Source organism: Bombina bombina, chromosome 2 (assembly GCF_027579735.1).
Source record: "Bombina bombina isolate aBomBom1 chromosome 2, aBomBom1.pri, whole genome shotgun sequence".
Classification (NCBI taxonomy): domain Eukaryota; kingdom Metazoa; phylum Chordata; class Amphibia; order Anura; family Bombinatoridae; genus Bombina; species Bombina bombina.
In genome coordinates this window covers 1289817578-1289832924 of record NC_069500.1, presented here as the reverse complement: position 1 = coordinate 1289832924, position 15347 = coordinate 1289817578, and the positions used below count along the sequence as shown (strand labels likewise).

Below are 15347 nucleotides of genomic sequence, written 5' to 3'. Positions count from 1 at the left end.
ATAAAATGTACAGTATATATTTAGTTTCTAATAATGTGACAAAGGATTTGGATTTAATTTAATTAATAAATTGTACTCCTTAAAATCTGTGTATCTGTCAATAAATGTGTGATTAAGTACAACATATAAATGAAGGTCACTGTTTTAAAGATACACAAAATTTTCAACATTCATTCATGCTAAGCTTTAGCAAAGAGAAATAAGTAGTTTTTTTAATTATTAAATGCTTTATCAGAATATTAAGATTTACATTTTGGCTTTCACATCCCTTTACTGTTATAAATGGACATTTTATAATTCTGTTGCCTATTTGAGTAGACCTACTGTATCTCTTTGGTCCATCTTCTAAGCAGAATGACAGTGTTAATGTTGCATCATCTTCAAAAAATTCTGTTGCAAAGGCATCCCACCAAAGATTGTCACTATCCTGGAAATAATAAAAAAGTATGAATATATAATTAACAAAAGGAAAGTCAAAATAGAATAAAATATGTAGAATAAATAGTTAACATATTAAAATTGCAATTGTATAATTGTATTTACCCTATCATTACTAATAATAAGGCAGTCACAAAATGTTCATGCTAAGCACACAAAAAAGTGGATTAGAGGATAAATTACTATTATAAGGCTGAATAAAATTATTTATTAATATAGCACATTAAGGAATAGATTTACAAGTGGTGTGCTATTAAGCGCTTTCAAATTTTAACGCATGGGTTAATGCGCGTATTACTAGTTGAAAGTTATATGTTTGTGCGCGAGCAAAAGGGCTTTGTATATTGTGATCGCCCTTACTTCTTCTCCCCATAGACTTTATATATTGCGATCGCCCTTACTTCTTCTCCCCATAGAAGTGAAACCAATGGAGCTAAACAGAAGGTAGTTATGAATATTTTACATTCTGATGTACATCACAAAGAAGTAAATATTATTTTTATTTTTAAATTTAAATATATATATATATATATATATATATATATCTATATATCTGATGTATTTTTTGTAATATATATATATATACACATACATATATACTGTATATATATATATATATATATATATATATATATATATACAGTATATATATATATATATATATATATATATATATATATACGTATATACAGATTGTTTTCTAAATTGGCACTACTGCCTGTGTATCCTGCTGACCATTACTAATTGTTTTCCTGTTTGTCACTACTGCCTGTATATCCTGCTGATTATTACTGATTGTTTTCCTGTTTGCCACTACTGCCTGTGTATCCTGCTGATTATTACTGATTGTTTTCCTGTTTGTCTCTACTGCCACTGTATCCTGCTGAACATTACTGATAGTTTTCCTGATTCTCACTGTTGCCTGTGTATTCTGATGACCATTACTGATTGCTTTCCTGTTTGTCCCTACTGCCTGTGTACGTATATACAGATTGTTTTCTAAATTGGCACTACTGCCTGTGTATCCTGTTGACTATTACTGATTGTTTTCCTGTTTACCACTACTGCCTGTATATCCTGCTGATCATTACTAATTGTTTTCCTGATTGTCACTATTGCCTGTGTAGCCTGCTGACCATTACTGATTGTTTTCCTGTTTGGCACTATTACCTGTTTATGCTGCTGATCATTACTGATTGTTTTCCTGTTTGTCACTACTACCTGTGTATCCAGCTGATCATTACTGATTGTTTTCCCGTTTGTCCCTACTGCCTGTGTATCCTGCTGACCATTACTGATTGTTTCCTGTTTGTCAATACTACCTGTGTATCCTGCTGACTATTACTGATTGTTTTCCTGTTTACCACTACTGCCTGTATATCCTGCTGATCATTACTAATTATTTTCCTGATTGTCACTATTGCCTGTGTATCCTGCTGACCATTACTGATTGTTTTCCTGTTTGGCACTATTACCTGTTTATCCTGCTGATCATTACTGATTGTTTTACTGTTTGTCACTACTACCTGTGTATCCTGCTGATCATTACTGATTGTTTTCCTGTTTGTCACTACTACCTGTGTATCCTGCTGACTGTTACTGTTTGTTACTGCTGCCTGTGTATCCTGCTAACTGTTACTGTTTGTTACTGCTGCCTGTGTATATGGACTATGCAGTGTCCCTGGTTATCACTACAGCTTGTGTATGCTGATTACTTTTGCTTCATGTGCTCCTGCTAGTCACTGTGGCCTATATACCTTATGATCAGTACTGCCTGTATATGCTGCTGACACTTGCTACCTGTGTTTCTGCTATAACATTATTTTCTATGTAGCCTTGTTTATAACAAATAAACATCCAAATGAATGCACCAGCAAAATCGAAAGAAAACAAAAAATTCATCAATATTTATTAGTTTCGTTTAAATTACTTTTAAAGGGTTAACAACTTAATACGCTCTGGAGAAAGCGCTAATCTGATCCTCTTTTTGCCAGGTCCCTGGCTCCACTAATAGGAGGCTTAGCGAGCTCGGCACCCAAAACCTGCACTATTTTTAGTGCAGGTCCTGGGAGCCGAATGCGGTAAGCCTACTGTTAGTGCAGCCAGGGCTCTGGCAAGAAGAGCATCAGGTTAGCGAGTTCTCTAGCGCATGTTAGGGTAATAAGCTTTTCACCGGTAGCTTTTAAACATTTATATTCGTAGTAACGAAAATGAATGTAATTGTTTAACGAAAATTCCATATTCATTTAGTTTTAAACTAACTGAATACTGAATAGCACAGCCAACAAATATTCGGGGAACCTAATTTCCTTTAATATTTGGAATGAAAATTTCGTCCGAAACAACATTTTCTTGGCTGTACATGTCTGTGAATTTGTAGACAACAAGGCTAGTCATTGTCACTATGTTAGTATAAAGTTCATTGTTTTGCAGTTGTTATCTGCTGACGCTAATCAGGGAACGGTATGTAGTAGGGTTAGCCTTGAGAAGTCTGCAGAGTGAATTTCCAGCTGTGAGAATTAGAAAATGTACAATTTTAATAGCTAAATTACATGAAACTGGGGAAAATAAATATGAAATATAAATGGTAATGTATAACTATACATATTATATAAAAAGTATGGTGTTTACTGTCTAACATTTGCTACAGTTCATTGGAGTAGACAGATTCTAGTGATCGACAAGGATGCACTTTATCAAGCGAGTTGCATTGGGATTCAGTAATACTGATGCTTCACCCTCAGAGTGTGACATAATCTGTAAACTGAATAAGCCTATTCTAGTTCTCTTGTTGCAGTATAAAATCAGGAATGATCATTACCCCATGATGTTATAGCTGTGATAAGCTGTGTTGTCTTGAATTCATACAGCGCAAGATCTCATCATTTATCTTGATGTCACAGGTATAAATAAACAAAAAGGCACTTGCGCTGGGCATAATTGAGGCTCCTCTTGACAATAACTGAGACAACAGCTTGAAAACAGCTTGCGTAAGCAGCCCATTAGACTCCGATTTCCATATACAGACACAAGGCTTCAGTAAAAGAAAAAAACTAAAATCCTATAGGTTTTAATTTTAGTGGATTGTTCTATTTTTTTTTTTTAAATACACAAAACAACTTTGTTGCAAGAAAGTTCTCATTCGGCTGACAAGAAAAAAATATTTTGTGTTAGAGAAATCATTATATTTGTTTTTACTTTTGCAAACTTGTCTGACAGTTCAGCACATCTCTTCCGTTTATTATACCAGTTGACATCATACGGCTACTTAAACATAAGCAAACCTAAGGTTATGGATTCCGTGCACAAGCAATCATGCTGGTACAAAAACTATACCAGGTGTGCAATCAAGATATCTGTCTGTCTTTCTGTCTGTCAACCTGTCCATCCATCTAATGTATTTGAATCTGTCTTACCTATCCTCACCATCTTTTGTCTGTCTTGTTGATAGTTTACCACACCTATTGGAAGTCTATTTCTTGAATCAACCATCCTTTCTGTATAAAACTGCTTCCCAACATTTCTTCTGAATCTGCTACCCTCTAGCTTAAAATTGCGAACTCCTGTTTTGGTATTTCTTTCTTTTTTTGTTTTGTCGCTTTCAGCTTTTACATTATTAAGTACCTTCATATATTTAAAGGCTTCTATCATGTCACCTCTTTCCTTTCTCTCCTCTAAACTATACTATTTAGATCATGGAGTCTTTCTTTGTAAGATATTCATTTTAGACCATATATCATTTTAGTACTCCTTCTTTGGGCGATTTCTAGTTTATTTATTTATAGCTGCTGTATTATTGGACCATTAAACTTGACATTTTAACAACGCATAAAATATTTCATTATTACAAGTAAAATATTATTGCAATATACATTTATTATTTATTTTGCAGCCTTTTGTTGTAAAATACATCTAAAATGTATTTATGTATTTATTTATTACAATATATGCGAGCTTTTGTTTACTTTCCCTACCTCCCTAAACTTCTATGGTGTCACATGCTTTTAAAAAGGTTGATTATTAGTTTTGCATCAACAATCATGATAGGCAAATCATTCTTTGCAATAGTAGCCAAGTTGAAACAGTGCTAAACCACCTTAAGGGAATACAAGAGTGCAAGCTACCCCAGTCTGCACATGTGCAAACAGACAGCTAGATTACGAGTTTTCCGTTTTGAGCTGTGCGGTGCTAACAAACAGTTTATGCTCACCATTCACTTACAGACAGCGCTGGTATTACAGGTTTTTACAACCCAGACAAGAAGTGAGCGCTGAGCAAAATTTTGCTCCTTACCGCACTCCAATACCAGCGCTGCTTACGTTAGCGGTGAGCTGGTGTGACGTGCTCGTGCACGATTTCCCTATAGGAATCAACGGGGAGAGCCGACTGAAAAAAAGTCTAACACCTGCCAAAAAGCAGCGTAAAGCTCCTTAACGCAGCCCCATTGATTCCTATGGGGAAACACATTTTATGTCTACACCTAACACCTTAACATGAACCCCGAGTCTAAACACCCCTAATCTGCCGCCCCAGACATCGCCGCAACCTACATTATATTATTAACCCCTAATCTTCCGCTCCGGACACTGCCACCACCTACATTATACTTATGAACCCCTAATCTGCTGCCCCCAACATCGCCAACACCTACATTATATTTATTAAACCCTAATCTGCCACCCCTACCTACATTTCTTAACCCCTAATCTGCTGCCCCCAATGTCGCCACCACTATAATAAACATATAAACCCCTAAACGGCCGCACTCCCGCCTCGCAAACATTAGTTAAATATTATTAACCCCTAATCTGCCGGCCCTAACATCGACGCCACCTACCTACATTTATTAACCCCTAATCAGCCGCCCCCAACGTCGCCGCCACTATATTAAAGTTATTAACCCCTAAACCTAAGTCTAACCCTAACACCCCCTAACTTAAATATAATTAAAAGAAATCTAAATAAAATTACTATAATTAACTAAATTATTCCTATTTAAAATTAAATACTTACCTGCAAAATAAACCCTAAAGTAGCTATAATATAACTAATAGTTACCTTGTAGCTAGCTTAGGGTTTATTTTTATTTTACAGGCAAGTTTGTATTTATTTTAACTATGTAGAATAGTTATTAAATATTTATTAACTATTTAATAACTACCTAGCTAAAATAAATACAAAGTTACCTGTAAAATAAAACCTAACCTAAGTTACAATTACACCTAACACTACACTATAATTAAATGAATTCGCTAAATTAAATACAATTAAATACAATTAAATAAAATTATCTAAAGTACAAAAAAACCCCCACTAAATTACAGAAAATAATAAACAAATTACAAGATTTTTAAACTAATTACACCTAATCTAATCCCCCTAACAAAATAAAAAAAAAAAAATAAAAAAAAAAAAAGCTCTACCCTACACTAAATTACAAATAGCCCTTAGAAGGGCCTTTTGCGGGGCATTGCGCCTAAGTAATCAGCTGTTTTACCTGTAAAAAAAATTACAAATCCCCCCAACATTAAAACCCACCACCCACATAACCAACCATTGAGCTCGCATTCTATTGGCTGATTGGATCAGCCAATAGGATTGAACTTCAATCCTATTGGCTGATTGCATCAGCCAATAGTATTTTTTCTACCTTAATTCCGATTGGCTGATAGAATTCTATCAGCCAATCGGAATTGAAGGGACGCCATCTTGGATGACGTCACTTAAAGGTACCTTCATTCTGTGTAAGCCGTCGATTGAAGAGGATGCTCCGCGTCGGATGTCTTGAAGATGGACCCGCTCCGCGCCGGATGGATGAATATAGAAGATGCCGTCTGGATGCCCGTCTGGAGGACCACTTCGCCCGGCTTGGATGAAAACTTCTCCTGGCTTCGATGAGGACTTCAGCCCGGTTGGGTGAAGACTTCTCCCGGTAAGGTGATCTTCAAGGGGTTAGTGTTAGGTTTTTTAAGGGGGTATTGGGTGGGTTTTAGAGTAGGGTTGGTTGTGTGGGAGGTGGGATTTAATGTTGGGGGGGGATTTAGAATTTTTTTTACTGGTAAAAGAGCTGATTACTTTGGGGCAATGCCCCACAAAAGGCCCTTTTAAGGGCTATTTGTAATTTAGTGTAGGGTAGGGCTTTTTTATTTTGGGGGGGCTTTTTTATTTTGTTAGGGGGATTAGATTAGGTGTAATTAGTTTAAAAATCTTGTAATTTGTTTATTATTTTCTGTAATTTAGTGTTTGTTTTTTTGTACTTTAGATAATTTTATTTAATTGTATTTAATTGTATTTATTTTAGGGAATTAATTTAATTATAGTGTAGTGTTAGGTGTAATTCTAACTTAGGTTAGGTTTTATTTTACAGGTAACTTTGTATTTATTTTAGCTAGGTAGTTATTAAATAGTTAAATACTATTTAATAACTATTCTACCTAGTTAAAATAAATACAAACTTGCCTGTAAAATAAAAATAAACCCTAAGATAGCTACAATGTAACTATTAGTTATATTGTAGCTAGCTTAGGGTTTATTTTACAGGTAAGTATTTAGTTTTAAATAGGAATTATTTAGTTAATGTTAGGAATTTTATTTAGATTTATTTAAATTATATTTAAGTTAGGGGGGGTTAAGTTTAGGGTTAGACTTAGATTTAGGGGTTAATAACTTTAGTATAGTGGCGGCGACGTTGGGGGCGGCAGATTAGGGGTTAATAAATGTAGGTAGGTGTCGGCGATGTTAGGGACGGCAGATTAGGGGTAAATAATATTTAACTAATGTTTGCGAGGTGGGAGTGCGGCGGTTTAGGGGTTAATATATTTATTATAGTGGCGTCGATGTCCGGTTTGGCAGATTAGGGGTTAAAACATTTATTTTAGTGTTTGCGATGTGGGGGGGGGGCTCGGTTTAGGGGTTAATAGGTAGTTTATGGGTATTAGTGTACTTTTTAGCACTTTAGTTAAGAGTTTTATGCTACGGTGTTGTAGTGTAAAACTCTTAACTACTGACTTTAAAATGCAGTACCAGTCTTGACAGGAGAGGGTGTACCGCTCACTTTTTGGCAGACTCGTAATACCGGCGCTATGCAAGTCCCATTGAAAAAATAGTATATGTAATTGATGTAAGTGGATTTGCGGTATTTCCAAGTCTGGCCAAAAAAGTGAGCGGTACACCTGTACCTGCAAGACTTGTAATACCAGCGGGCATTAAAAAGCAGCGTTGGGACTGGCCAACGCTGCTTTTTAAGCCTTACGCACAACTCGTAATCTAGCCGAGAGTTTGTGCTATATCTGAATATTAGTTTGTCATTGGTTAGCAAGAGTTTTTTTGTTCCGGGGGACAGGGAAATCAGTGAAAAGAATACACATAAAACAATATACTAATTTGACAAAATAAATCTGTAGTTTTCATTGCAAAATGATTCTTATATATGAAGGTTTATAATCATGTAGTTTACCGTTTGTGTTTAGTGTCCCTTTAAGGAACCACTCCTATTTGAGATTATGTCTATATTTTTACATTTGTATTCTTGTGTATATCAGCTAGCAATAAGTAATGTAACACAAACCCTTCTTCACTCTAGACAAGAAGACTTTCCAATCCAATTTGCTTGTATTCATAGCAAATGATATATGATTATGACACTAGTAATTAAATTGTCATCCTATATTAATGTTAATAGATATAGCAAACTAATTTTTGCTGACTGCGTTCATAAATTTAAAGCAATACGTATTCACAATCCCTTTGCCATAAAATATAAAGATCTCTTTTCTATTGTGTCTTTGTTGCTTGTATTCTAATCCCCACTGGTCAGCTCCAACTCCAAACATTTTACACACAATTAAAGGTATACTGAAAAAAAAAATCATATGTGCTGCAATGTGATGGATCTACAAAACAATAAATATTTTATAAGCATTTAAAGGGACATGAAACCCAATTATTTTCCTTTCATGATTTTAAACAAGTTTTCACTTTACTTTTGTTTAGTGATGTCGCAAACCTAAAAATTTGGGTTCGCGAACGGAGAACTCGAACTTCCACAAAAGTTTGCGAACCGGGCGAACCGCCATAGACTTCAATAGGCAGGCAAATTTTAAAACCCACAGGGACTCTTTCTGGCCACAATAGTGATGGAAAAGTTGTTTCAAGGGCACTAACACCTGGACTGTGGCATGCCGGAGGGGGATCCATGGCAAAACTCCCATGGAAAATTACATAGTTGATGCAGAGTCTGGTTTTAATCCATAAAGGGCATAAATCACCTAACATTCCTAAATTGTTTGGAATAACGTGCTTTAAAACATCAGGTATGATGTTGTATCAATCAGGTAGTGTAAGGGTTACGTGTAAGGGTTACGCCCGCTTCACAGTGCGCAGTGTAGGTGATATACCTGCCCTGACCATGCTTTGCAGACCAGGTATCAGTGGTCAGATGGATCCTTGCCCCAACACTGTGTGCCAGACATGCCATTATAGCAGACTTATATGGCTTTGGTGTTGCTTTTTGGTAATTAGAAGGCTGCTAAATGCCACTGCGCACCACACGTGTTTTATGCTCAGCAGTGAAGGAGTTAATTAGGGAGCATGTAGGCAGCTTGTAGAGTTAATTTCAGCTTAAGTGTAGTGTAGTAGATAACCCAAAGTATTGATCTAGGCCCATTTTGGTATATTTCATGCCACCATTTCACCGCCAAATGCGATCAAATAAAAAATAATTGTTCACTTTTTCACAAACTTTAGGTTTCTCACAGAAATTATTTACAAACAACTTATGCAATTATAGCATAAATGGATGTAAATGCTTCTCTGGGATCCCCTTTGTTCAGAAATAGCAGACTTATATGGCTTTGGCGTTGCTTTTTGGTAATGAGAAGGCTGCTAAATGCCACTGTGCACCACACGTGTTTTATGCCCAGCAGTGAAGGGGTTAATTAGGGAGCATGTAGGGAGCTTGTAGAGTTAATTTTAGCTTAAGTGTAGTGTAGTAGACAACCCAAAGTATTGATCTAGGCCCATTTTGGTATATTTCATGCCACCATTTCACCGCCAAATGCGATCAAATTTTAAAAAAACTTAATTTTTTTCGCAATTTTAGGTTTCTCACTGAAATTATTTACAAACAGCTTGTGCAATTATGGCACAAATGGTTGTAAATGCTTCTCTGGGATCCCCTTTGTTCAGAAATAGCAGACATATATGAATTTGGTGTTGCTTTCTGGTAATTAGAAGGCCGCTAAATGCTGCTGCGCATCACACGTGTATTATGGCTAGTAGTGAAGGGGTTAATTAGGTAGTTTGTAGGGAGCTTGCAGGGTTAATTTTAGCTTTAGTGTAGAGATCAGCCTCCCACCTGACACATCAGACCCCCTGATCCCTCCCAAACAGCTCCCTTCCGTCCCCACCCCACAATTGTCCCCGCCATCTTAAGTACTGGCAGAAAGTCTGCCAGTACTAAAATAAAAGGTTTTTAAAAAATTTTTAATTTTTTTTAACATATTTACATATGCTATGGTGTAGCATCCCCCCTTAGCCCCCAACCTTCCTGATCCCCCCCAAAACAGCTCTCTAACCCTCCCCATCTGCCTTATTGGCGGCCATCTTGGGTACTGGCAGCTATCTGCTATTATTTCACAGTCAAAAAAGTTTTTTGTTTTTTTTTAATGTACACTATTGTTGCACCAGATATGAGTGGTGGCACTGTATACGCTGTGAGCCTGACACACACGCTGACAGGCAGGCAACTGCAATTAGATTACACAGGAAAAAAAAAGCAGACTGATGTTCTAGCCCTAAAAAGGGCTTTTTGGGGTGCTGTCCTTACAGCAGAGATCAGATGAGTCCTTCAGGACTGTAGTGGACACTGAATACACTAGCCTAGATATCAATTTCCCTATTAAATCAGCAGCAGCTACACTGTCCCTCCTCTCACTAAGAATGCAGCTTCCAAATGAATCTAAAATGGATGCTGTCCAGGAGGTGGGAGGGTCTGGGAGGGAGGGTCTGCTGCTGATTGGCTGTAATGTGTATTCTGACTGTGAGGTACAGGGTCAAAGTTTACTCAATGATGACGAATAGGGGGCGGATCGAACATCGCATATGTTCGCCCGCCGAGGCGAACGCGAACATGCTATGTTCGCCGGGAACTATTCGCCGGCGAACTATTCGCGACATCACTACTTTTGTTATCTAGCATGCTAGCATGCTCTGCTCTCTTTCTTATACTTTGTTGAAAGTATATCTAGGTAGGCTCAGGTGCAGCATTGTACTACTGGGAGCAAGCTGCTGATTGGTGGCTGCACATATATGCATCTTCTCATTGATTTTAGTATATAATATTAATAAATGGCCCAGTGACCACTGCTGTTACTGTGGTTACCTTACTAAATTTGTATTAAGATTAGCCATATGTGAAATAGGGACCCATACAGGCTTTTGGGAGTTAAAATATAGATTAGAGAGGCCCTTTTGTGCAGTACAATAATAAAAGCCCAGCTCATCATGTGCACCGAAGGGCTTAAGGGCACAATCACTCACACAGGGGTAGGCCAACTACCACCGGGGGGGAGGTGTAAATCAGTTCCAGCATCTGTTTTTGAATGGCATAGAAGCTAACAATTATTTTTTGCATTTAAGGTTAATATTTTGTGACACATGAAAATTAAACGTAATTAAAATTTCCGTGTCCATAGGAAAAGTTTTTATTAGAACACAGCCATTCTAATTCTTTATTACTTTTGCGCAACAATAGCAGATTCGAGCATTTGCAACAGAGATCTATGTGGCGCTCTCATTTCTTTGCTACTCAGCGCACTATGGGCCAGATTACAAGTGGAGCGGTATTTAACGCTTCTGCTTGCGCGATAACTCAGCTAGAATTAAGCTTTCTGCATGGGTCGGGTAGTGCTCATATGACAAGTAGAAAGTAAAAAGTTTTCGCTTGTGCGCTAACACTATGGCCTCTAGTTATCAAGCTCCGTAAGGAGCTTGATGGCCCCTGTTTCTGGCGAGTCTTCAGATTGGCCGCGAGTCTGCAGGGGGCGGCGTTGCACCAGCAGCTCTTGTGAGCTGCTGGTGCAATGATGAATACGGCGAGCGTATTGCTCACCGTATTCAACGAGGTCTGTCGGACCTGATCAGCACTGTCGGATCAGGTCCGACAGACCTTGATAACTTTGGGCCTATGCGTGCAAGAAGGCAAAGTTAGAATATCACAATCGCGTTAACATATTTCCCCTTAGAAGTCAATGGAGAAAATAAAGTTGAAAAAAAACCACTCTCATTTATATTTAAGATATAGACTAAAGCAAGTTAAATTGTAGTGAAAACATGTTGTTCCATATGACCTTAACATTTTAGTTATCAGCCGTCGTAGTAACACATCTCAGAATAATAATGCAAATATAGAATCCTAATCCCAACGTGTAAATGCAGCAGAACTGTCAAGTCATGAGTTTTATATTGTACTGGGCTTGCCTCTCCTTAAAGGGACACTGAACCCAATTTTTTTATTTTGTGATTCAGAGCATGACATTTTAAGCAACTTTCTAATTTGAAATGCAAGAATGTAAGTTGATGCCGGCCCATTTTTGGTGAACAACCTAGGTTTTCCTTGCTGATTGGTGGATAAATTCATCCACCAATCAAAAACCTTTGTCCAGAGTCCTGAACCAAGAAAAAAGCTTAGATGCCTTCTTTTTCTTATAAAGATAGCAAGAGAACAAAGAAAATTTGATAATAGGAGTAAATAAGAAAGTTGCTTAAAATTGCATGCTCTATCTGAATCACGAAAGAAAAATTTTGGGTTCAGTGTCCCTTTAACATACAGAAATGCAGGAAACGCCCAATGGAGAATAAAAGCAAAATATGCCGTTAAAAATATAAATATACCAAAATTAAAATGTTATCTTTTTTTTTTTTATTATTGAAAATATTTATTCAACAATGTAATAAAAGTACAAGTGTGTTTTACAAAACATTCGTAAGGTTTACATATACTGTAACTCTTGAAATAACAAGTCAAAATGAAATATTTTCCTAGATATCCAGTTAAGCAGATCTGCAGCATAGTAATCATTACTCAAAACCTGTGTATTAAAGAGGAACAGTGCAATATATAATAATTTAGCTAGATATTCCTCTCAAATAAACTTTATAGAGAAATAAGTAACAATATTAACATTTTAAATAAGAAAGCAATATACATGTTTGTATTGCTTGTTCTGCATGTATAAGCAATGTGACTATTTGTTGTATGTCTGTACTATTCTAGGGACCCTGGATAAACCAACCCCTCCTAGAATGTTGTGCCATATGACCTTGAAATTGTGATTATCAGCCATGGTAGCAACACATCTCAGAATAATAATGCAAATATAACATCCCAATCCCATTATTTAAGAGTCCCCGTCCGATACTGTTGAAGAACCTCAAAGAACTGTGAAAATTATACAAATTATCAAATTAATGCTATAAGTAAACATAGATCAATATTAATAAATAAAAAGGAGGCAAATCTACCTTATGCACCAACAGCAGCTTGCAATGAGCCTATAACACAAGCTTGGATAACAAGGAAGTATGCTCACAACTTCTGGTTTATACTGCATTCTGTTTAGATAAATATTTTCTTTGTTTTTATAAATGAATGCTATTGTGCCAGTACATTACACAGCATTAATAATTATAAATGTACAGGTAGCCCTTATTATACATCAGTTAGTTTCACACTGCTTCACAATAACAACAACCATTACCGCACAACACACCTAAAACTGACACATAAGAATGACATATTGCACTTTATATAAACTCTCTTGGATAAGATAAATTAGCAGCAACACATACTGTAATTACCTGAAACTGTGTGAAAGGCTAATAGGGTATGTTTTTACCTCACACAGATACTTTTCACTTAAAGGGGCAGTAAAGTGTTTGGGAGATGTAATATGTTTTATATTGTAAATGTATATACAGTGTGTAAACGTATTCAGCTATACTACTAGATTTCATCACAATAATGAGTTTTAACATTCACAGCATACATTTCAGAGCTTGAAATATTTTATATATTTACTTATATTATTTATGTCAACTCATTGATTTCCCACAGTCTTACATTATATAAAAAGTGGCAGTTTACAAAGAATCTTTTTGCAGCTTTTCATTCAGGAATGGAACCTAAGGGATAACCCAGTGCTTCCTGTATTGTGTTGTATAAGAAAAGCATTTTAACCCCTTAGCTACCAGGAATTTCAGAGAAAACTTGCCCAAAGTATAACATTTTTTGCAATTACTTTGTTTAAACAGAAATAGAGTCTTTCTTTTATTTTATAAATGAAGACTATGGTGCCGATTTACCAAGCAGTCAATCGGCCCCAATGCAGTTGTTTCCGCGCGAGCCTGCCGGAGAGCAGCTCCTTAACTGGTCTGCTGCCTCTGAAGCGTTGAAAAGCAATCAGCCCGATCAAATACGATTAGGTTAATTGACACCCCCTGCGATTGGCCACGAATCTGCAGGGGGCGGCATTGCACAACAAGTTCACCAGAACTGCTTGTGCAATGCTAAATGCCGACATCGTATGCTGTTGGCATTCAGCGATGTTGGGAGGACATGATCCACTCAGCGGATCATGTCCGCCCTACATATGATAAATCGGCCCCTATATAAATATATTTAAAGTAGGCAACCCAAGGTGTTTATATAGGCCCATTTTGGTGTGTTTGATGCCACTATTTGGCAATCAGATATGATCATATAACAAAAATTGTTAACTTTTCTGCAAACTTTGGGTTTCTCCCTAAAATTATGTACACACAACCACTGCAGTAATGAGACAAGTTTTTGTAAAAGTTTCTCTAGGATCCCTTTGCTCAGAAATAGCAGACATGCATGGCTTTGCTATTGATTCTTAATTAGAAGAATCAGTTAGCTGTAAAGGTTAAATGTATTGTAGTGCAGTAATTACCCTTACATCTGACACCTACCACGTCCATGATTCCTTTCAAATAGCTCTCCCCTCCCTCCAAATGGTCAAAATCATCTTCCACCCTCTAAGGTACTGGCAGCCAGTATGCATTTAGGTGGGTTTTTTTTAAAGTAATTAATTAATTACATTTTTTTTTCTGTAGTGTAGGGAACCCCCTCTCACCCTCCTCATCTCTCAGAAACAGACCTCTTCCCTTTCCCCATCTACTGCACCTCCATATTTGGTACTGGCAAACTGCCAGTGTGCAGTCTGGGGTGGTTTGTGTTTATATATTTATTATTATTTATTTTTCTGTATTGTAGTGACCCCTCCCTCACGCTTTTATATCTGTGCCTAACTGACCACAGCAAAGGCAATGAAATTAACAACACTTTTAAGGGGTGTGTCCATTGAATGCAAAACAATTCACTTTTAAAATGACAATTTTATAGGCCTTTTAATAGACATGTGCATTGTTTTGATACCTATGCATATTGGTGACGGAAACACGGATATTCTCTAAATCAGAACTCCCTGCTCTGGGATCCACTAAAATAAGCCTCTTATTAGCGTGGCCCTGAGCTCTGAAGAAGGATTGGGATTAGCGCGCCTCCCCCAGTGCACTATAGGTAAGTATAAAACTACAGATGACACATTTTTACAAATGTAAATGTTACAGAATATTTAGTAATTGTTTTAAACTAAACGAATACTGAATAGTGAAGCAAACAAATATTCCAAAAAACTAATTTTTCAGAATATTCATTCCCGAATGATTCATCCAAAATAAATTATTTGCTGCTACTTTTTTAAGCAATCATGACAGCAGTTAACAATTTCTTAACACTTTAATTTTATAGTTCACCTTTTTTAAAACACTAAACACTCAATTGTAATCATGAATATACTTTCTGATGTTTGTATTTAAGTTCCATACAA

The 15347-nt window shown here is 36.6% G+C and overlaps 1 protein-coding gene across 2 annotated transcripts in view; it reads right to left on the bottom strand.

Annotated features, from left to right (window-relative positions):
* The window catches only part of LDB2 (LIM domain binding 2), a 653506-nt gene that overhangs the window by 398061 nt on the left and 240098 nt on the right, over positions 1-15347 (bottom strand). For both annotated transcript variants that reach the window (XM_053704113.1, XM_053704114.1), the window contains exon 2: positions 325-427. In XM_053704113.1, coding sequence (XP_053560088.1) covers positions 325-427 — 103 coding nt within the window. The remainder of the gene's footprint in view (positions 1-324; positions 428-15347) is intronic.